The sequence below is a fragment of the Cherax quadricarinatus genome, chromosome 5 (genome assembly GCF_038502225.1).
Source record: "Cherax quadricarinatus isolate ZL_2023a chromosome 5, ASM3850222v1, whole genome shotgun sequence".
In the NCBI taxonomy this organism is placed as follows: Eukaryota; Metazoa; Arthropoda; class Malacostraca; order Decapoda; family Parastacidae; genus Cherax; species Cherax quadricarinatus.
This window is the reverse complement of record NC_091296.1, coordinates 741241-763906: the sequence shown is the minus strand read 5'-3', so window position 1 is coordinate 763906 and position 22666 is coordinate 741241. Positions and strand designations below refer to the sequence as shown.

Sequence of the window (22666 nt, the reverse complement as noted above, 5' to 3'; positions counted from 1 at the left end):
TGATGAACACCTGTACATATGATTATGTCACTGAGATCCACTCTCAACTACTGCTTATTGTTAAGCAAATGTTTAGGGAGTTTTGAACCAAGCAAGAATATAACTGTTGAGAGAGACCCTAATGCTAAGGTGGAAAACTGGTTAAAAAATCTGAGGTGCCAGAGGTAAATAACAATGGCGAGCCTTTAATTATGTTTACGAAGAAAAAAGGTAGATACAGTATAGTGAAGTGAGCAAATACAGCAGCTTGTTAAGGTATCTGTTAAATGCTTAAAATAATGAAGGCTAAACTTCTGGAATTATGTACATGTTTTTAAAGGAGCAACTGATGTGTCTGGTCATTATTAAGTTATGTCTATGGTAAGAGTAGGATGGAGAACAAATGAAATGGTATCTGTGGGTAAAGTGAATGAAATTATATATCTCTGGCCAAAGCCTACTTTTGCTGGGCTAAAGTTTCCCTTTTAACTTTACACTGCCAAATATCACTGAGTAATGTTCAACAGAGGATGTGTTGTCCTTTTACTTGTCTTCCCTTGACACAGTGGTGTTTGCACTCTCTCTCTCTCTCTCTCTCTCTCTCTCTCTCTCTCTCTCTCATCCTCCTCTTGTGCATTCTCCCTCTCATTTGTGCTGCACTTTTTCTCCATCTCTCTCACTTGTGCTCTCTCACTCATACTCACTCACTCTCACACACATACAGACACATGAACACTCAAACAGACCAGTAGGTTGATTCCTATTTCCACTTCCTCCAAATCTAACAGCTATTTAATATTATTGAACATTTCTCTAAATCTAGTGCCAGTGATTTCATCAAGAGGATAATTAAGTTTACATATACCTTATTTACTGCTTCATAAATATGCATACAAATAGTATTTATATTTAGTTTAGATTCTAGGAAGGTAACCTTATTTTTCTCATTGATCACATGTTATACCTTGGCAAGGGCAGACTGAGTGCTCTGCTGGAGGTTCCAATATGCTGGCTGAGTAGTGGTGTCAGTCGGCACTTGGACAGGTAAGCCAGCTTTCTTCTGAGCATTTGTCAGTTCAGCTTCCAAGCTGATTACCTGTCAAGAATGTGATATGATATTCAGTGGTCAGAGATTTTAAGAACTAGTTTACAGGCCACAGTTTTCAAGATTTATGATTAAGTCATGTAATAATGAAAACCAGTTGCCTCAGTCTTTAAATAAAGTTAGAAATAAATGCAATATAACAAGGGAATGAAAATAAAGATTGAACGGTTATTAACTCCCTTTTTTTTTCTAATATATTTTAAGTGTAATAAAGTTAAACCTAATTATTAGATTTTGAAGATTACCCAAGAGACTCACCCTATCTTTCAATGCCTTCACAAGGGCATTATAGTGAGAATCCTTCTCCTCAAGCTGGGTTATGTGATATTCCTCACGGTGAAGGAAATCTCTCTCTCGACCCTGATATTCTAGGATTAAAAAATTATACTTCATTAAAGCCAACACACCTCTAACTGTTGTTTGTGCAATGTATGAGACAAGATGGTGAATTGTATAATAATGTAAAAGTTACCAAAGTATTTACTGGAAAAAAGGATAAAAATGGCAAGAATAACAAAATATAAACTATTTTTAAAATATACATATTCCAAAAGATTCTTTACCTTTTATAATTTTTTTGGCTTTATAATACTTCTTTTCTAAGACAATAAACTGTCCCTGAGATTGCTCCAACATGTCCTGGTAGGTGGACACCTCGGAAAGCTTGGACTGCAACTGACAGTCCATTTCCACCATTTTATTTTGGGCATCGAGGAGCTGACTAGTATATTGCGTATTCTCGGTTACAACCTTCTCCATTTCCAGCAACTGTCAAAAAACAAAAAAGCGTAAGTCTGCAGCACTTCTGCAACCTCCTTAAACCCAAGGCCATCTCTTTTACCCACTCCTTCCAACCATTCCTGGGACCACACTTAACCCTCTTACTTTCCATTCAAGATTTATACGCCCTCTTCATCAACCTATTCTTCTCCATCCTCATTACAGTTCCAGGCTACCTCAACAACCCCTCTTCAGTTCTCCTGAAGTGACCCCACACTGCCTTTCAATTTCTAAGCTCCAAATTCTCTACATAATATTCCCTCTTTTCTGTCTCATAAACATGCTGGATAACAGGTATATCTTGCTACTTCTACTTACACTTAGGTCACACTACACAGGCAGGCACATGCATATATATATACATACACACATCTTGAGTTTTCTTCTTTTTCTAAATAGTTCTTGTTCTCCTTTATTTCCTCTATTCTCCATGGAGAAGTGGAAAAGAATCTTTCCTCTGTAAGCCATGCATGTCGTATGAGGCAACTAAAATGCTGGGAGCAATGGGCTAGTAACCCCTTCTCCTGCAGAAAATACTACAAGAGAGAAAAAGAACAGTAAAAGTAGGCCTTAGACAAGGATGTGTGATATCACCATGGTTGTTCAATATATTTACAGATGGGGTTGTAAGAGAAATGAATGCTCGGGTGTCGGCAAGAGGTGTGGGGTTAAAAGATAAAGAATCTAATGCAAAGTGGGAGTTGTCACAGTTTCTCTTTGCTGATGACACTGTGCTTTTGGGAGATTCTGAAGAGAAGTTGCAGAGGTTGATGGACGAGTTTGGTAGGGTATGTAAAAGAAGAAAATTAAAAGTGTATATAGGAAAGAGTAAGGTGATAAGGATAACAAAAAAATTAGATAACGAAAGACTGGATATCAGATTGCTGGGAGAGAGTATGGAGATGAATATATTCAGATATTTTGGAGTGGACGTGTCAGCAGATGGGTCTATGAAAGATGAGGTGAATCAAAGAATTGATGAGGAGAAAAAGGTGAGTGGTGCACTTAGGAGTCTGTGGAGACAAAGAACTTTATACATGGAAGCAAAGAGTGGAATGTATTAGAGTATAGTTATACCAATGCTTTTACATGGGTGTGAAGCATGGATGGTGAATGTTACAATAAGGAGAAGCCTGGAGGCAGTGGAGATGTCATGTCTGATAGTAATGTGTGATGTGAATATAATGCAGAGAATTTGTAGTTAGGTGGTGTGGGATTACCAAAACTATTATTCAGAGGGCTGAGGAGGGGTTACTGAGGTGGTTCAAACATATAAAGAGAATGGAATAAAATAGAATGATTTAGTGTATAAATCTGTAGTGGAGGGAAGGTGGGGTAGAGGTCAGCCTAGGAATGGTTGGAGGGGGGGGTATAGGAGGTTTTTGTGCGAGGGGCTTGGACTTCCAGCAAGCATGCGTCAGTGTGTTAGACAGGAGTGAATGGAGATAAGTGGTTTTTAGGACTTGACGTGCTGTTTGAGTGTGAGCAAGGTAACATTTATGAAGGGATTCAGGGAAACCAGCAGGCTGGACTGGAGATAGGAAGTACAATGCCTGCACTCCGAAGGAGGGTTGTTAATGTTGCAGTTTGATAACTGTAGTGAAAGTGCACCTCTGGCAAGACAGTGATAGAGCGAATGATGATGAAAATTTTTCTTTTTCGGGCCACCCTGCCTTGGTGGGAAACGGCCAATGTGTTAATAAAAAAAAAATGAACATTCACAACACACATTGTTCTCAGACATGACATCTCCATCGCATCTAGCCTCTTTCTTGCTGCAACATTCAAGACTCATGCCTCACATCCACATATAAGTTGGTACTACTATACTCTGGTACATTTATTTTTCTTCCTCCATAGATAAACTTTTTTTCCACACATAATTCAACACATCGCCAACCCTTTTTCCTTCATCTAGTCCATGTTTCGTCTTGTCTTTCATAGACTCATCTTCTGACATCTTTCTTCTTTCAACACACCGGCCATATCCCACCAAGGCAGGGTGGCCCAAAAAGAAAAACAAAAGTTTCTCCTTTTACATTTAGTAATGTATACAGGAGAAGGGGTTACTAACCCCTTGCTCCCGGCATTTTAGTCGCCTCTTACAACACGCATGGCTTACGGAGGAAGAATTCTGTTCCACTTCCCCATGGAGATAAGAGGAAATAAACAAGAACAAGAACTAGAAAGAAAATAGAAGAATACCCAGAGGGGTGTGTATATATATGCTTGTACATGTATGTGTAGTGTGACCTAAGTGCAAGTAGAAGTAGCAAGACATACCTGAAATCTTGCATGTTTATGAGACAGACAAAAGACACCAGCAATCCTACCATCATGTAAAACAATTACAGGTTTTCGTTGTACACTCACTTGGCAGGACAGTAGTACCTCCCTGGGCGGTTGCTGTTTACCAACCTACTACCTAGGATCTTCTGACATATCCACTTCCAAATATTTAAATCGATTCACTTCCTCCATTACTCCTCCCCTACAATCCAATATTTAGTCTATCATTACCTAGACATTTTTTTGTTATCCTCATCACCTTGCTCTTTTAGTATAATAAATATTTATTATTATTATCACACTGGCCGATTCCCACCAAGGCAGGGTGGCCCGAAAAAGAAAAACTTTCACCATCATTCACTCCATCACTGTCTTGCCAGAAGGGTGCTTTACACTACAGTTTTTAACTGCAACATTAACACCCCTCCTTCAGAGTGCAGGCACTGTACTTCCCATCTCCAGGACTCAAGTCCAGCCTGCCGGTTTCCCTGAACCCCTTCATAAATGTTACTTTGCTCACACTCCAACAGCACGTCAAGTATTAAAAACCATTTGTCTCCATTCACTCCTATCAAACACGCTCACGCATGCCTGCTGGAAGTCAAAGCCCCTCGCACACAAAACCTCCTTTACCCCCTCCCTCCAACCTTTCCTAGGCCGACCCATACCCCGCCTTCCTTCCACTACAGACTGATACACTCTTGAAGTCACTCTGTTTCACTCCATTCTCTCTACATGTCCGAACCACCTCAACAACCCTTCCTCAGCCCTCTGGACAACAGTTTTGGTAATCCCGTACCTCCTCCTAACTTCCAAACTACGAATTCTCTGCATTATATTCACACCACACATTGCCCTCAGACATGACATCTCCACTGCCTCCAGCCTTCTCCTCGCTGCAACATTCATCACCCATGCTTCACACCCATATAAGAGCGTTGGTAAAACTATACTCTCATACATTCCCCTCTTTGCCTCCAAGGACAAAGTTCTTTGTCTCCACAGACTCCTAAGTGCACCACTCACTCTTTTCCCCTCATCAATTCTATGATTCACCTCATCTTTCATAGACCCATCCGCTGACACGTCCACTCCCAAATATCTGAATACATTCACCTCCTCCATACTCTCTCCCTCCAATCTGATATTCAATCTTTCATCACCTAATCTTTTTGTTATCCTCATAACCTTACTCTTTCCTGTATTCACCTTTAATTTTCTTCTTTTGCACACCCTACCAAATTCATCCACCAATCTCTGCAACTTCTCTTCAGAATCTCCCAAGAGCACAGTGTCATCAGCAAAGAGCAGCTGTGACAACTCCCACTTTGTGTGTGATTCTTTATCTTTTAACTCCACACCTCTTGCCAAGACCCTCGCATTTACTTCTCTTACAACCCCATCTATAAATATATTAAACAACCACCGTGACATCACACATCCTTGTCTAAGGCCTACTTAAATAAATAACTACTTTAATAAATAACTATTATATAAAGCAATACAGCCCTTCCTCACTTAGCGACATACTACTTGTTTACCAATGACTGGGACTTATGACAGGCTCTCACCAGTATGCATACCTAAACAATGTATATTGGAGCTGAATTCCTGTATTCTGTTTATTACAATATACAGTACACAACTGTATAAACATGTAAAAATATACCAGAAATGTTATAAATGGTGCAAAGGTGCATTAAAACAATATCAAAGATGGCTGACACAAACCCACTACCATTATAGTATGCTTCTCACTTAGCGACGAATTTGTTTACCGACGTGGTCTTACGAATGGAACTCCATTGTTAAGTGAGGAGAGGCTGCAATTATAAATGGTTATAAAACTATATCCAAAACTATAAAGCAAAGCATTACACGATGAGGTCATCAGTATATGTATAAAGTGAGAGGCCTCATAGTAGTCTAGCATGACTGGAGCAACTTACGGTCATCTTCAGCTTCGTAATTTCTGCTTCAGCGACTGCATTTCTATATTGGACCTGAGGAAAAATACAATCAGGGTTCTAGCAACTAAAATGCCAATTAATTACACTAAACTCAAAAACCTTGCACACTGTACTTGTGTTTAAATTATACATCAAATCTATATTCAAAATAATGGAAATACAATGAGTACATAATCAGTGGAAACCATCATGAACAACAAGAAAGGGTTACTAGTCTGACTGGATACCATAAGTTGGTTACAAGTTAACAGATTTACAGAATCATAATACAATTAAAGCTGTCTATTTACATTTAAAAAAATATAATTAAGCTGCAAAATTCAACTTTCTTTGCTACTCCTTACATAATTGTGAAATGCTGTGAAGAGCGGCTACCTTCCTACATTTCGTAAAATACTATACAATGCTTACTTCTGTATTCAATTTTGTTCAGGTTTATGTATATCAGTACTGGTTTTTAAATAATTTTAAACTCTCCAAATAGGGAGTAACTTAATGTTGGTGAGAACTTTTAATACAAGGAATTAGACCTACCCTTCCCTTCTTTTGACCCTTTCAAAAAGACAGGGGGGTCAGAAGAAGAAGATATGATGCTAGTGAAAGGATCTTGATCTAAGGAATTGGAACTGCCCTCTCTCCTTGAATCAAACCTAAGTATCTCCCATTCCTCAGGCACTATATTACCCTTATGGATTCTGAATAAAATAATAATAATCTCTCTCCTTGGATCAACACTAATGATTCATAGTCCTCAGCTTCTCAACGACCATTATGAATTTAGCACTTCCAAGATTATAATAATATCAATACTGTACATAATTTTAAGTGTGAGTACTAAGACTATTTACGTGGGTAAGGGAAGAGATAGATATTTTCTCACGAACCTCCTTCAACTTCAACTTAAGCATAGCAACATCATTATCGGGTGAAGTGTCCGTGTCGCCTTCCAAGTCAAATACTTCTGGAGGCGGAGACGTGGCTTCAGGCGAGGTGGGGGACGAGCCTCCCTCCAGGTACGAAGAGTAGTTGTGTTGCATAGACGCTTCCTCTGAGCGGGAGTTTTCTTCCGAAGGCGATGACAAGGGGTCGAAGAGACCGTGACCTGTGTGAGGGTCATAATCTGGCCCGCCCAATGCTCGGCGGCGCTCCTCTCGCTCACGATCAGCCTATTAAATAAAGTTATTTTTAGTGACACATTGGCTGTTGCCCACCTAGGCAGGGCGACCCTTAAATAAAGTTATAAAAACTATTAGTAAATACCAATAAAATATTAATAATGTTAAGATAATTAACTATTCTTTAAATTGTTAAATTATGGATACAATGAATCACAAGACTGAAAATTCTTGTGCTGCTGCTTCAGTAAATATTCCATATTTTAATGCAGAAAATGTATTGTTATAGATGTATTATTGACTAAGAATGGAAATATCACTGACAACAAGAAAGGGTTGTTAGTCTGAGAGTTAATACTACAAGTTGGCTGTAAGTTTACAAGTTATACATAGCAAGGTGACCATGACAAAGTAACTTTAAAAAAAAAAAATCATACAATTATATAGTATATCAAATTAAAGCTGCCAAATCCAATTTTCTTTTTTTCTGCTCCTTACATTACAGTGAATACTGTAAAAGCGACGATGCCAACAAACATTCCACAATATACTATACAAATACTTAATTCTGGATTCAACTCCAGCTAGGCTTCTGTATATCAGTACTAGTTTTTGTTACTCTCACTTGTATATACATACAATTAATCAGTGTGGGGAGATACCAAAATTCTTGCCAATACCAATACTAAAACTTAACCTTAGATCAATACTGATACCATCTAGTGTATATTAGCTGATAACCACTGATACCAATATGGATTTTTTTTTTTTCAACACGCCGGCCGTCTCTAACCGAAGCAGGGTGACCCAAAAAAGAAACACTTTCACCATCATTCACACATAAGAAAATTACCAATATGGATATCATCAAAATTATTTAATACCTACAGATACCGATATTAGTAGTAGGTTGGTAGACAGCAACCACCCAGGGAGGTACTACCGTCCTGCCAAGTGAGTGTAAAACGAAGCCTGTGATTGTTTTACATGATGGTAGGATTGCTGATGTCTTTTGTCTGTCTCATAAATATGCAAGATTACAGGCATGTCTTGCTACTTCTACTTACACTTAGGTCACACTACACATACATGTACACATTTATTTATACACACTCATCTGAGTTTTCTTTGATTTTATCTTAATAGTTCTTGGTCTTATTAATTTTCCTTTTATATCCATGGGGAAGTGGAATAAGAATCTTTCCTCCGTAAGCCATGCGTGTTGTAAAAGTCAACTAAAATGCCGGGAACAATGGGCTAGTAACCCCTTTTCCTGTAAAGATTACTAAAAAGAATAAGAAGAAGAAAATTGTCAAAGTGGGAAGTCTGAATGTGCGTGGATGTTGTGCAGATGATAAGAAAGAGATGATTGTGGATGTTATGAATGAGAAGAAGCTGGATGTCCTGGCTTTAAGTGAAACAAAGCTGAAGGGGGTGGGAGAGTTTCAGTGGAGAGGAATAAATGGGATTAGGTCAGGGGTTTCAAATAGAGTTAGAGCTAAAGAAGGAGTAGCAATAATGTTGAAGGATAAGCTATGGCAGGAAAAGAGGGACTATAAATGTATTAATTCAAGGATTATGTGGAGTAAAATAAAGATTGGATGTGAAAAGTGGGTTATAATAAGCGTGTATGCACCTGGAGAAGAGAGAAGTGTAGAGGAGAGAGAGAGATTTTGGGAAATGTTGAGTGAATGCGTGGGGAGTTTTGAATCAAGTGTGAGAGTAATGGTGGTTGGGGATTTTAATGCTAAAGTGGGTAAAAATGTTATGGAGGGAGTAGTAGGTAAATTTGGGGTGCCAGGGGTAAATGTAAATGGGGAGCCTTTAATTGAGCTATGTGTAGAAAGAAATTTGGTAATAAGTAATACATATTTTATGAAAAAGAGGATAAATAAATATACAAGGTATGATGTAGCACGTAATGAAAGTAGTTTATTAGATTATGTATTGGTGGATAAAAGGTTGATGGGTAGGCTCCAGGATGTACATGTTTATAGAGGGGCAACTGATATATCGGATCATTATTTAGTTGTAGCTACAGTTAGAGTAAGAGGTAGATGGGAAAAGAGGAAGGTGGCAACAACAAGTAAGAGGGAAGTGAAAGTGTATAAACTAAGGGAGGAGGAAGTTCGGGTGAGATATAAGCGACTATTGGCAGAAAGGTGGGCTAGTGCAAAGATGAGTAGTGGGGGGGTTGAAGAGGGTTGGAATAGTTTTAAAAATGCAGTATTAGAATGTGGGGCAGAAGTTTGTGGTTATAGGAGGGTGGGGGCAGGAGGAAAGAGGAGTGATTGGTGGAATGATGAAGTAAAGGGTGTGATAAAAGAGAAAAAGGTAGCTTATGAGAGGTTTTTACAAAGCAGAAGTGTTATAAGAAGAGCAGAGTATATGGAGAGTAAAAGAAAGGTAAAGAGAGTGGTGAGAGAGTGCAAAAGGAGAGCAGATGATAGAGTGGGAGAGGCACTGTCAAGAAATTTTAATGAAAATAAGAAAAAATTTTGGAGTGAGTTAAACAAGTTAAGAAAGCCTAGGGAAAATATGGATTTGTCAGTTAAAAACAGAGTAGGGGAGTTAGTAGATGGGGAGATGGAGGTATTGGGTAGATGGCGAGAATATTTTGAGGAACTTTTAAATGTTAAGGAAGAAAGGGAGGCAGTAATTTCATGCACTGGTCAGGGAGGTATACCATCTTTTAGGAGTGAAGAAGAGCAGAATGTAAGTGTGGGGGAGGTACGTGAGGCATTACGTAAAATGAAAGGGGGTAAAGCAGCTGGAACTGATGGGATCATGACAGAAATGTTAAAAGCAGGGGGGGATATAGTGTTGGAGTGGTTGGTACTTTTGTTTAATAAATGTATGAAAGAGGGGAAGGTACCTAGGGATTGGCAGAGAGCATGTATAGTCCCTTTATATAAAGGGAAAGGGGACAAAAGAGACTGTAAAAATTATAGAGGAATAAGCTTACTGAGTATACCAGGAAAAGTGTACGGTAGGGTTATAATTGAAAGAATTAGAGGTAAGACAGAATGTAGGATTGCGGATGAGCAAGGAGGTTTTAGAGTGGGTAGGGGATGTGTAGATCAGGTGTTTACATTGAAGCATATATGTGAACAGTATTTAGATAAAGATAGGGAAGTTTTTATTGCATTTATGGATTTAGAAAAGGCATATGATAGAGTGGATAGAGGAGCAATGTGGCAGATGTTGCAAGTATATGGAATAGGTGGTAAGTTATTAAATGCTGTAAAGAGTTTTTATGAGGATAGTGAGGCTCAGGTTAGGGTGTGTAGAAGAGAGGGAGACTACTTCCCGGTAAAAGTAGGTCTTAGACAGGGATGTGTAATGTCACCATGGTTGTTTAATATATTTATAGATGGGGTTGTAAAGGAAGTAAATGCTAGGGTGTTTGGGAGAGGGGTGGGATTAAATTATGGGGAATCAAATTCAAAATGGGAATTGACACAGTTACTTTTTGCTGATGATACTGTGCTTATGGGAGATTCTAAAGAAAAATTGCAAAGGTTAGTGGATGAGTTTGGGAATGTGTGTAAAGGTAGAAAGTTGAAAGTGAACATAGAAAAGAGTAAGGTGATGAGGGTGTCAAATGATTTAGATAAAGAAAAATTGGATATCAAATTGGGGAGGAGGAGTATGGAAGAAGTGAATGTTTTCAGATACTTGGGAGTTGACGTGTCGGCGGATGGATTTATGAAGGATGAGGTTAATCATAGAATTGATGAGGGAAAAAAGGTGAGTGGTGCGTTGAGGTATATGTGGAGTCAAAAAACGTTATCTATGGAGGCAAAGAAGGGAATGTATGAAAGTATAGTAGTACCAACACTCTTATATGGGTGTGAAGCTTGGGTGGTAAATGCAGCAGCGAGGAGACGGTTGGAGGCAGCGGAGATGTCCTGTTTAAGGGCAATGTGTGGTGTAAATATTATGCAGAAAATTCGGAGTGTGGAAATTAGGAGAAGGTGTGGAGTTAATAAAAGTATTAGTCAGAGGGCAGAAGAGGGGTTGTTGAGGTGGTTTGGTCATTTAGAGAGAATGGATCACAGTAGAATGACATGGAAAGCATATAAATCTATAGGGGAAGGAAGGCGGGGTAGGGGTCGTCCTCGAAAGGGTTGGAGAGAGGGGGTAAAGGAGGTTTTGTGGGTAAGGGGCTTGGACTTCCAGCAAGCGTGCGTGAGCGTGTTAGATAGGAGTGAATGGAGACGAATGGTACTTGGGACCTGACGATCTGTTGGAGTGTGAGCAGGGTAATATTTAGTGAAGGGATTCAGGGAAACCGGTTATTTTCATATAGTCGGACTTGAGTCCTGGAAATGGGAAGTACAATGCCTGCACTTTAAAGGAGGGGTTTGGGATATTGGCAGTTTGGAGGGATATGTTGTGTATCTTTATATGTTTATGCTTCTAGACTGTTGTATTCTGAGCACCTCTGCAAAAACAGTGATAATGTGCGAGTGTGGTGAAAGTGTTGAATGATGATGAAAGTATTTTCTTTTTGGGGATTTTCTTTCTTTTTTGGGTCACCCTGCCTCGGTGGGAGACGGCCGACTTTTTTAAAAAAAAAAAAAAAAAAAAAAAAGATACCGATACTTTCCATGAGGAAGTGGAACAGAATTCTTCCTCCGCAAGCCATGCATGTCGTAAGAGGCAACTAAAATGCCAGGAGCAAGGGGCTAATAACCCCTTCTCCTGTATATATTACTAAATATAAAAGGAGAAACTTGTTTTTCCTTTTGGGCCACCCCACCTCAGTGGGATACGGCCGGTGTGTTGAAAGAAAGATATCGATACTCAATTTAGACTAATACCAGCAACAATTTTCTTCTTCTTATTCTTTTTAGTAATCTTTACAGGAAAAGGGGTTACTAGCCCATTGTTCCCGCCATTTTAGTTGACTTTTACAACACGCATGGCTTACGGAGGAAAGATTCTTATTCCACTTCCCCATGGATATAAAAGGAAAAGTAATAAGACCAAGAACTATTAAGATAAAATCAAAGAAAACTCAGATGAGTGTGTATAAATAAATGTGTACATGTATGTGTAGTGTGACCTAAGTGTAAGTAGAAGTAGCAAGACATACCTGTAATCTTGCATATTTATGAGACAGACAAAAGACATCAGCAATCCTACCATCATGTAAAACAATCACAGGCTTCGTTTTACACTCACTTGGCAGGACGGTAGTACCTCCCTGGGTGGTTATTTTCATATAGTCGGACTTGAGTCCTGGAAATGGGAAGTACAATGCCTGCACTTTAAAGGAGGGGTTTTGGGATATTGGCAGTTTGGAGGGATATGTTGCGTATCTTTATATGTGTATGCTTCTAAGCTGTTGTATTCTGAGCACCTCTGCAAAAACAGTGATAATGTGCGAGTGTGGTGAAAGTGTTGAATGATGATGAAAGTATTTTCTTTTTGGGGATTTTCTTTCTTTTTTGGGTCACCCTGCCTCGGTGGGAAACGGCCAACTTGTTGGAAAAAAAAAAAAACAGCAACATTAGCCATTACCCACCAATATTGATATTCTGGCACAGCAGTTTAGTCAAATAGTCTGAACTCTCTTATTATTCATAAGAGAATTGAGAGTGTAAAGAAACGTAGCTTGTACTGGTTATTATTTATCAGTGTCTCCTAGAGAGAAAGACTGGGGGAAAGTGCCTTAATCCTAAGAACTGGAACTACCTTCCCCTTCCTTGGATCAAAACTAATTACCTTCCCCTTCCTTGGATCAAAACTAATTACCTCCCCATGTACTGTATTACCCATAGGGTAATAAGGGTACTGTGAACATTTTATACACTAGTTAATGGTGCCTTAAAGTACAAAAAGGCACAATACCAAGACTGGAACAATGTACAAATAATTTGCACATAAAAGAGAAACTTGTGATCCTAGTTTTTCTACTCATAGAGCCCAGCCTTGGGCCAGGCTCATCTGGGGCCTCGATGCTTGTAAGTGTATAGAATGTAATCTATACAGGGATTCACATAAACAGGTTGATACAATCATTATGGTCTGGGAAGGGGTCATACCAGTCAGTTAACTGTTAAAAGGTGGGGGGGCCAGGAGCTATATTTACTCTCCATTAAGCACAATTTAGAAAGTCTACATAGGCGAGTACATACATGCATTCCCCACTACCCTGCCCTTAAGTGGAGGAGACTTAGTAAATGCATAAGAGAATTCTAGTGTGTAGAACAAGATACCTGAAGTGACTGTTTGATGAGGAGGGCCACTTCACTATTTTCAGGGTCCTTCTCACGTCCAATAAGAAAGTGAACACGACCACTGGTGTTCTTGAGGACAGATGCAGCAAATACCTGAGTTACTCCTACTAGACTCTTGCCATCAACTTCAATGATCTGCAACAAGTTGGAATAAACAATGTGGTATATGATCATGTCATAGTTTGCTAAAAAGAAATTTATAAAAGCCAAGAATTACCATGTCTGATATCTACATTTACAATTTATATTCTGGTTTAATGATAATTATAAGTGATCATTCCCTGTTAAAACACTTCACGGTGATACCTGGTATATTTACAATCAATACTCTCTTCAAAATAAAAATAAGGGGGAAGGGGGGCTTTGCTGCTGAAGGGTTTTTAATCCAAGGAATTGGAGCAAATGTCCCCCTCCTTTGAACATGACTGATTAACTCCCAATTCCTATGCGCTGTTATGATTCCTGAGAGTTCAGGTCTTCAACAAGATTTTTTTATGTAGTATATTATCAACATCATTTTTGTCAATACTTTATCACAGTAATAAGTTACTGTAAGATGTAGCGAAGTATTTTCACTGTTAAAAATATATATGTGGCAGTTTTAATACTATTTATGATATAGTACAAGCATAACATTTGTATAAAAGATATATGCAGTTCCCAAGGTAAACATACCTGGTCATTAACCTGTATTCTTCTATCTCTCTCTGTAGCACCACCTGGAGTGATGGTCTTCACGAATATGCCCAGCTTCTCCACACCAGCATCTGCTCCAACACCCATTCCGATGATACTGAGACCAAGTCCTCCCTCACCTGCCAAACATTGTACAGTATAAAAATTTTGAAAAAGAGTAGTGTTGATTTTCTGCTCCAGTATTTCTTGATTCCTTAAGACTATAAACTGCTATGGAGGAAGAGCTGCTGAAATGATGCTACAAAGTTTTTCTTCACAGAATGGATGATCAATGGAATAGTTTACAAGAGGATGTAGTAGGTCCTACAACCACTAAAGATTTAACAATTTTATGATACTCTAAACACTGAAGAGAGGATACCACAAGCTTAGCTACTGTTATTTTCAATGACTATTGTTCCAGTGCAAAAGCACTGGGCACAAAATATATCTAAATCTTATATTATTCTTCTAACCTCTGAGTCTTGCAAACTAAAGGATTGACAAGGAAAAATATTCACTGATTTATTTGCTGATTCCATCATTTTTCTCTGGAGTCAGCTTTTCATCTTATATACACTTACTATGACAAATCCGTTTTTTCTTGCATTCTACATTATTTATGTAAATATGAAAAACTGTCATTCCATTTAATAAATAAACAAACAAGTACCATTTGTTACTGGCACTACTAGATGACAAAACTGGGATGCAAAGCTCTTCTGCAAATGTCAAGAATCACCTCTGTTAATATCCTAGAGTATCATCAGATTCTGAATAGCTAGAAAACTATGATCAAATAATTTAACTTAACTTTTAACAATTCTAGGCAAATTATTCAGAACTTGCAGTATTTTTTCAGCAATTATGAAACACAATATAGCACAGAGTATTTATATTACTGTAGAGCGTTCCACTATAAAACTTTCTAAGTCTTGATTATATTATGATGCTCATGGGGAAACACTAAACCCTCAGGGAAAACATAGCACCTCAGGAATTAAATGCAATTAAGCTCATATCAAAGGAAGGAAAGCATACCTATAATTTTTGGTATCAAGAGCATCTCACCATCAAGGAATCCACCTTGAAAGAATATCTAAAACATTAATTTGTTACACAAGTGTCCTTCACAAGGAAGATGCCTTGATTGTAGTGACTCTTGATCTAAGGAACTGAAACTACTCTTCCCTTCAGATTAAACCAAATACCTCACATGCCCCAGGCACTATGAACCCATACAAGTTTAGAGCTTCTCCATGATTAAAATAATTTAAACTTATAAGGAGTTTAATTTATACATTCACATTTTATGCACTAGATTATAAACAGGAATTGCAGTTCAAAATGGATGTATTAACCTTTAACAATCTCAACAGGAAAAAGATCCATCTTTTCAACGCGCTTCTCCAGCTCGTACTCAGCGCTCGCAGCCACAGGATCGACATCGTCATTCTTACGATCATATTCCGTTACTGAGTATGTGCTAAAAACCTGCAAAAAATACAAATGTAATGGGCTCTCATTCTGAGCTTCAGAGAGTTCATGGCTACACAAATACATTAATATAACAAAACTCTGCCATTAAGGACTGACTCGTTATGTGGTTTTATTTACCACATCGGCCATTTCCAAAGAAGGAAAACGCATTCACCAATACTCATTTAACACTGCCTTGCAAGAAGTGTGAAGATCACAGTTCAAATGACCATGTGAAATGTAACATTCCCACCCATATTTTTTTAAGAAAAGTTGGTAAATCAAGGCCAACTACACCAATGTGTGCAATACATGGTAAACTGGTGCAACTTATTTAGGGATGTACTATATTGTGGAAGTCCATATCTACATATGCAATTTCTTAATGTTGCAGTATGGAAAAGGTTAGAGGCAGTACATTTCTTTTTTTTTTTTTTAACACACTGGCCGTCTCCCACCGAGGCAGGACGACCCAAAAAAGGCAGCAGCAGCAAAAGCTTTCCTTCTTTTTTACATTGTCTTTACTGGGAAAACAACTGTTAGAGAAGATGGAATGATGAATATGTTATCCCCTTTGGGTCATCCTGTCTTGGTAGGAAAGTTACTCTAGATCAATGTCCTGCTTTTTAATTAAAAGACTGACATGAATTAGCTTTGCCATATTATATTTCCTTTTGAATCCCTACATAGAGCTTCCTTATCATTTCACCTTACTACTTTATTAGCACACTGCTCATCTCCCACCAGAGTAACCTAAATAAGAAAAACCACATTTGCCACTCAATGATCCAACTGCATAATTTCAGTGTCTCTAAGTACAGTATGTAGCCTCAGTAAGATGGCAAGTAAATCTTACAAACCTCTACTTAAATACTTTTCTATGTGCTTCTTAATAATTATTTATCCTGTAATATTTCTTTTCCAATCTAGGAAGCCTGGTCTGAGACTGGGCCATGGGGAAGATAATCCCCAAAACCCACTAACAGATAACAGCCAGGTTTCACCACCAGTCTCATTCTCTCTCTCTCATGCTTTCTTACTTGACTTTTGGTTTACGCAGAAAAAAAAATACTGGTGCTAAAGCATTTCTGTGACATACTTGAGTACAGATTTAAGGCTTCTTCTACCCATGTAGAAGAAGCCTTGTTGATTGCCAGATCAACCAGGCTGTTGCTGCTTGTGACCCACAGTCCTACACAGCCATCTCAAATCTGGTTCATCTGGCAGTTCTTTGAGGTTACGCTATATGACTAATTCCACTTGTTCATATATGACACCTGCTCCACCCTCCTATATCAGCTCAATACCTTCTTCTCATACTTTAAGTAGGAAAAAATCTCTACATATATTAACAAACCTGTACAGGGTCCTTTGAGAAGGTCAGCTTTGTGTGAGGATGGAATGGCATAGATGGGTCGTTATCCTCATCCTCATCCTCGTCAGGTAGGCCAGGAATTTCAACCCAGAAGTGACCGTCTTCCAAATAGTGAACTCCATCCTCCACAAGAACCTAAAATTCAGTGGTTATGTTAAAAGACATTAATAACATATTATTATAATCGTCATCATTATTACATTCGTGAGGCCCAAGCTGGACTGCAACACTGTCATCTGTTTCTTTCTCTTGTGTATGAGTTATTTGTGTATTGTTCCAGTCACGGCATTGTGACTTTTTTGATCTTTAAGGGATCACTAATCATGTAGGGGGCCGTACAGCGCCTGAGGAAACTGGGTGGCAATTAGGTTCAATCTAAGGAAATGGATTGCAAATTCAATTCCTACATCAATAACATGTAAAGAACTAATGTACTGACAGAGCTTCAGTTTCTGCAGCATTTCCTTACAAGAAGAGAAGGAAGAGGGAGTGGCTTGATGCTGAGAGGACTCTGAAACCAAGGAATTAGAACTGCCCTCTCTTTTCTTGGATCAAACCTGATTCCCTCCCAATTCCCAGGCACTGATCAACCAGGCTGTGATGGATGTGTGGGCCAGTGGGCTGTCAGCAGTAACAGCCTGATTGACCAAACACCAGGCATCCTGGCCCAAGGCTAGGCCACAGGAATAAAATTCTTGAAACCCATCAAAGATTTGTAAAAAGTATACTCTGTTTCCTTTGATCAAACCTAATTACCTCTCCATCTCCAGATGATGTATGACACTTAAGGGTTTAGCATTTCCCCATCATGATGATGACGATGACAACGATGATGATAATAATTAAAAAGTAGAAGATGAATTAAGCCAAAATTTAGAAACTAAAACAGAATTTTATGGAAATAAACTTTTTGATTTTGAAGAGAAGGTAGACTTCCTGGTTTTACTCCTGAGAACCGATCCCAGCGAACAGATTTAACGAGTCTAAGCTAGTGGTGTTCGACTGTGTGGTATTTGGTTACCAGAATCTACACTTAACACATGTAATGATATAGTGATTGGCAGTGGTATAGTCTAGTGTTAAAATTAGCAGCCGATAATACTAGCCGCTGCACCACAGAGTCACAGGGGTCATCCAGCAAGATTTACTGCGAACTTTTGTGAAGAAGCACAACAACGCAACCGTGATTTTTTGCAGAGAATCCAGACCTGACCAGCAGCCAGTGACAAGCTCTAGCTTTAGTCCCTTTTAAGTAACTTGCTGAGAATGTTAACGACTGATTGGAGTGATTAGGATTCAGACCAGTGGATAGGCTGGTAATTTGAGGACTAAAAGTCAAAAATAATTAAAAGAGAAACTTAATACTGTACAGTATTAACTAAATTAAGACTAATTATATTCCAATAAATAATAGCAAACAATTGTTAACTTTAACAATTTACTACCTGTATTTGTTTGTCATAATAAAATTTTGATTGCTTAGAGAACCAGGTGGAAAGAGGAGCAGGAGGGAAGGAGTAGAGAGCAAAAGGAAGGAGAGGAGAAGACCAGGAAGAGAAAGAAGAGTGCTGGAGGGAGAAGAATGTAGCTGAATGAGCAGATTAAAAGACTTACACTACACTAATATTAAATTAAATAAAAAAGTAAAATATAATCATCAACTGACTTCTTTAACTCGAGACACTTGATAGACGTCCCCAGATGTTTCCGAAGAATCTGCTTCTGACGGCGCATCTTCAGGACTGAGGGGAGACGTCAGTGTTGGATCAAAGTGCGAGGCCACCCGGGTGTCGTACTCATCCTCACCAGGAGTGTAGTGTGAAGGAACAGGAGGGGCACCTTCAGTGTACTGCGGGAGCACTGCAGTAGTCGTGTCCGCGTAGTGTGGAGGGACGCTGGGCACAGCTTCTGGATGGTGTGGAGGCACTGGAGGTACACATTTGGAGGTGTCTTGTTCCTGTGGTGACAGCAGAAGAACCACTTCCTGTGCCTCTTCATCTGACAGCAGACCATGGGCTTCCCTGAGCAGAGAAAAACAAGTTAATAACAGGATATAGCAGGAAAACAGTTCAAATTTTTCACATGTTAAAATTTTTCATACAAAGTACTTTAAATTCCATTTTTTTTTATTATGAGACTAGACTTTAAGAAATCAGCATACAGATTTATAATACAGTACAGTATATCAGAGCCATGTTAATATTAATACAGTAATCCCTCGCCTTATACAGGTTTGCTATTTGTAAATTTGCTTTTATGTAATGCCCCATTCCCACCAGTAATTCCTTATGTGCAATATAAATTCACCCTACACAATCAGTGGAGTTCGTAAAATGCAATGAAGAATCCTATAACAAAGAATTTAGTTCTGATGATCTGACTTTGAGATTACTGCAGCTGCCATGGCTGGGAACCCATGTACTGCATAAAGAGAGGGACACCTACATCTGTTTATTATTATTCTTGTAAATTTTAAAAAATATATAACACACAGAGCATACTACATATTTCATGAAAGACTTTAGAAAGCAGGAGCACAAATATGCTACACTTTACAGCATCTCAAACTACTCAAGCATAACACAGCACAAAAACTAACAATCAAACTTACCTGAATTTCCCCTCCAAAATGCTGAAGGGTCAAACACAGGCAGGTAGAAAAGGGATGGAAAGAAAAAAAAAAAGGGCTGTTGTTAGTGGCAAGCCAAGCTTTAGATGGACCGGGAACATCAGGCACAATATAGGGTCAGGAAGATACTAGATGGATTGGGAACATCAGGCACAATACAGGGTCAGGAAGATACTAGATGGATTGGGAACATCAAGCACAATATGGGGTCTGGAAGATACTAGATGGATTGGGAACATCAGACACAACATGGGGTCAAGAAGATACTAGAGGGATTGGGAACATCAGGCACAATATGGGGTCTGGAAGATACTAGATGGATTGGTAACATCAGACACAACATGGGGTCAAGAAGATACTAGAGGGATTGGGAACATCAGGCACAATATGGGGTCTGGAAGATACTAGATGGATTGGTAACATCAGACACAATATAGGGTCAGGAAGATAGTAGAGGGATTGGGAACATCAGACACAATATGGGGTCAGGAAGATACTAGAGGGATTGGGAACATCAGGTACAATATGGGGTCTGGAAGATACTAGATGGATTGGTAACATCAGACACAACATAGGGTCAGGAAGATACTAGAGGGATTGGGAACATCAGGCAGAATATGGGGTCAGGAAGATACTAACAACAAACTAAAAAATATTGGGGAGGAAAAAATTTAGGCGAATGTAATTTATAGATGAAAGTAAACGTGGGAAAGTAAATTTAGATTTTGGAAAACTATACATGTGTATGGTAAAGGGTGAAATTAGGTACATAAAATGCCATAAAAGAAGAGAAAGTTTAAATAATGAGGAATGGTAGCATGTCACAGAGATAGTGAGTCCAAGAAGGCTATATGAAAATTGCAAAATGGGACATTGAAAAAATTTTTAAAAATTAAAAAAGTAGGATGGAAATAAGCAAGGGAAAAGGGTAAAGAGGATTTGTTAAAAAAAAAAAAAAAAAAAAAATTGTAAAGAGAAAGAGACAAATAATCTCACATGATTAAGGGAACTAGACAAAACAAAACATAATGCTGGCCATTAAAAACGGAGAAGAAAATAAGTAATAAAATAAAATGGGCTTAAATGTTTTTTAACACACCAGCAGTCTCTCACAGAGGTAGGATGACCCCAATAATAGAGAAAACCCTTCCACAGTTATTCAGTCACTTACTGTCTTGCCAGAAGTGCACTGACACCACACTTCACATGACCCTCTGAATTGTTCCATCCTCATCCCTCCTTTAGAGTGCAGGCACTGTATTTCCCACCTACAAGCCTCAAGTCTGGTTAACAGGTTTTCTTTAATATCATAAATGGTTCCTTACTCACACTCCAGCAGCACGTGAAGCCATAAAAACAACTTATCCTCACTCACACCTACCTAACATTCTGACACAAGCATGGTGACTACTGAAGCCCCTAGCACTCAGATCCTCCTATAGCCCCTCCCTCCAACCATTCATGGGATGACCCCTACCGCTCCTTCCTTCCACTCATCATATTCTGCTCTATCCTTTCTAAATGCCCAAACTTCATCAGCAACACCTTCTCAGCTAACTGAATTAAACTTTTGGCAGCCCCTATCATCTTGTAATCTCCAGGCTCCTAATTCAAACCACACATCACTCTGAAACATGACATCTCTGCAGCCTCCTCACCACAACATACAAAGCCCATGCTTTACACCCATATAACAGTACTGGTAACACAATATTTTGGTATATTCCCCTTTTTGCCTCCAAAGAAAAAGTTCAATGTCTTCACAGATGCCTGAACACGCCATCCACCGCTATTCTATGGCTCACTTTGCCTTTTAAAGACCCATCTGCTGACAAGTCTACTCCCAAATGTATCCAAACACATTTACTTCCTCCAAACTCCCTTCCTCCAATCCAACATCCAATCTTTCATTTCCAAGATTTTTTTGTTGCTCTCATAACCTTGATCCCAAATTCATCCACCAACCTTAGCAACTTCTCTTCAAAACATACCAAAAGAATCAAGTCATTGGCAAAGAGCAACTGTGACAACTTCCACTTTGTACTGAATTAAAAATTAAACACTATGAACTGAAGAGGAAGATCACTGTGGGCTGACAGTGAATAAATTCCATCAGACAAGAATAAACTGCTCTGTAGTAAAACAAACTAGTCACACTGCCAATGGGCTACAGATGAATAAGCTTTCTCTAAGTGTAAATAAACCAAGGTAAGTTGAACGATAACTTAATTTATTCCTAAGGAATAAACTAAGATACATTGAAGCAGGAAGGAACGTATGCAAGTCGATATAAAATCGGTCCAGTTGCTCAAGGTTCAACTAAATTGGAGAAATACAAATTGGGAGTGAGGATACAGTGAATAAAATGAATGGAAGAAGAAACTGAATTTGAATTCAAAATAGTTTGCACTGGGAAACTAAATTGACCACATAATGAATATTAAAATTTGGAGAGAAATTCCAACAAGAATAAATTTGTCTCTGATAAGGATAAATTTCTCTCAGGAGAAATACATTTGACCAAATACATCATTTGATTTGAAGAAAAACTGAGCACACTGGCTTTAGGAAGAATATATTCATAATAAAATATATTTATTGGCTTTAAATAAAGTTAAACTGCTAAAATACAATGCTTCATTTCCATACAAGAAACAGGATGAAGTTAGGTAAAATATGTCTGGCACAGTTAAAGAGGAAATAAATATTGGCCAATAGAAGAAAAAGAATCGATCAACTAGGCTAAGAGGTAAAAATTGATTGAGATGGAGCCAAATTGGGAAAGCTGAAGTAGAGATTGACTAAGCAGAGGTAAAACCAAGCTCATGGGAATCCAACAGGCTGTGCTACATCAAGCTGAGCCAAGATGGATTCAAATGGCCAAAGTGACGGTAGAATGAGAAATGGGCCGAATGAGAAGAAAACTGGGCTTAGTGGAAATAACCGTGTCAAGATGGGCCAAAATTAGGCTCAAGAGTTCGAAGGATGTAACAGGTTTGTAAGACTAGGACATGCTGAGGAA

At 38.7% G+C, this 22666-nt stretch overlaps 1 protein-coding gene across 20 annotated transcripts in view; it reads right to left on the bottom strand.

Moving 5' to 3' along the window:
- Nucleotides 1-22666, bottom strand: part of Spn (protein phosphatase 1 regulatory subunit spinophilin) — a 571930-nt gene that overhangs the window by 38264 nt on the left and 511000 nt on the right. For 17 of the 20 annotated variants that reach the window (XR_008406443.2, XR_008406442.2, XM_070098757.1 and 14 more), the window contains 11 exons: nucleotides 19627-19647; nucleotides 18682-19036; nucleotides 16998-17150; nucleotides 15523-15655; nucleotides 14162-14301; nucleotides 13466-13621; nucleotides 7008-7289; nucleotides 6103-6156; nucleotides 1648-1852; nucleotides 1343-1452; nucleotides 944-1075 (listed from right to left, as the gene is read on the bottom strand). Coding sequence is in view for 18 of the 20 variants with exons in the window: in XM_070098757.1 (XP_069954858.1) it covers nucleotides 944-1075; nucleotides 1343-1452; nucleotides 1648-1852; nucleotides 6103-6156; nucleotides 7008-7289; nucleotides 13466-13621; nucleotides 14162-14301; nucleotides 15523-15655; nucleotides 16998-17150; nucleotides 18682-19036; nucleotides 19627-19647 (1741 nt within the window). In the remaining 2 variants the exon portion in view is untranslated. The remainder of the gene's footprint in view (nucleotides 1-943; nucleotides 1076-1342; nucleotides 1453-1647; nucleotides 1853-6102; nucleotides 6157-7007; nucleotides 7290-13465; nucleotides 13622-14161; nucleotides 14302-15522; nucleotides 15656-16997; nucleotides 17151-18681; nucleotides 19037-19626; nucleotides 19648-22666) is intronic. The other 3 variants (XM_070098780.1, XM_053771355.2, XM_053771357.2) reach the window with 2 other exon arrangements.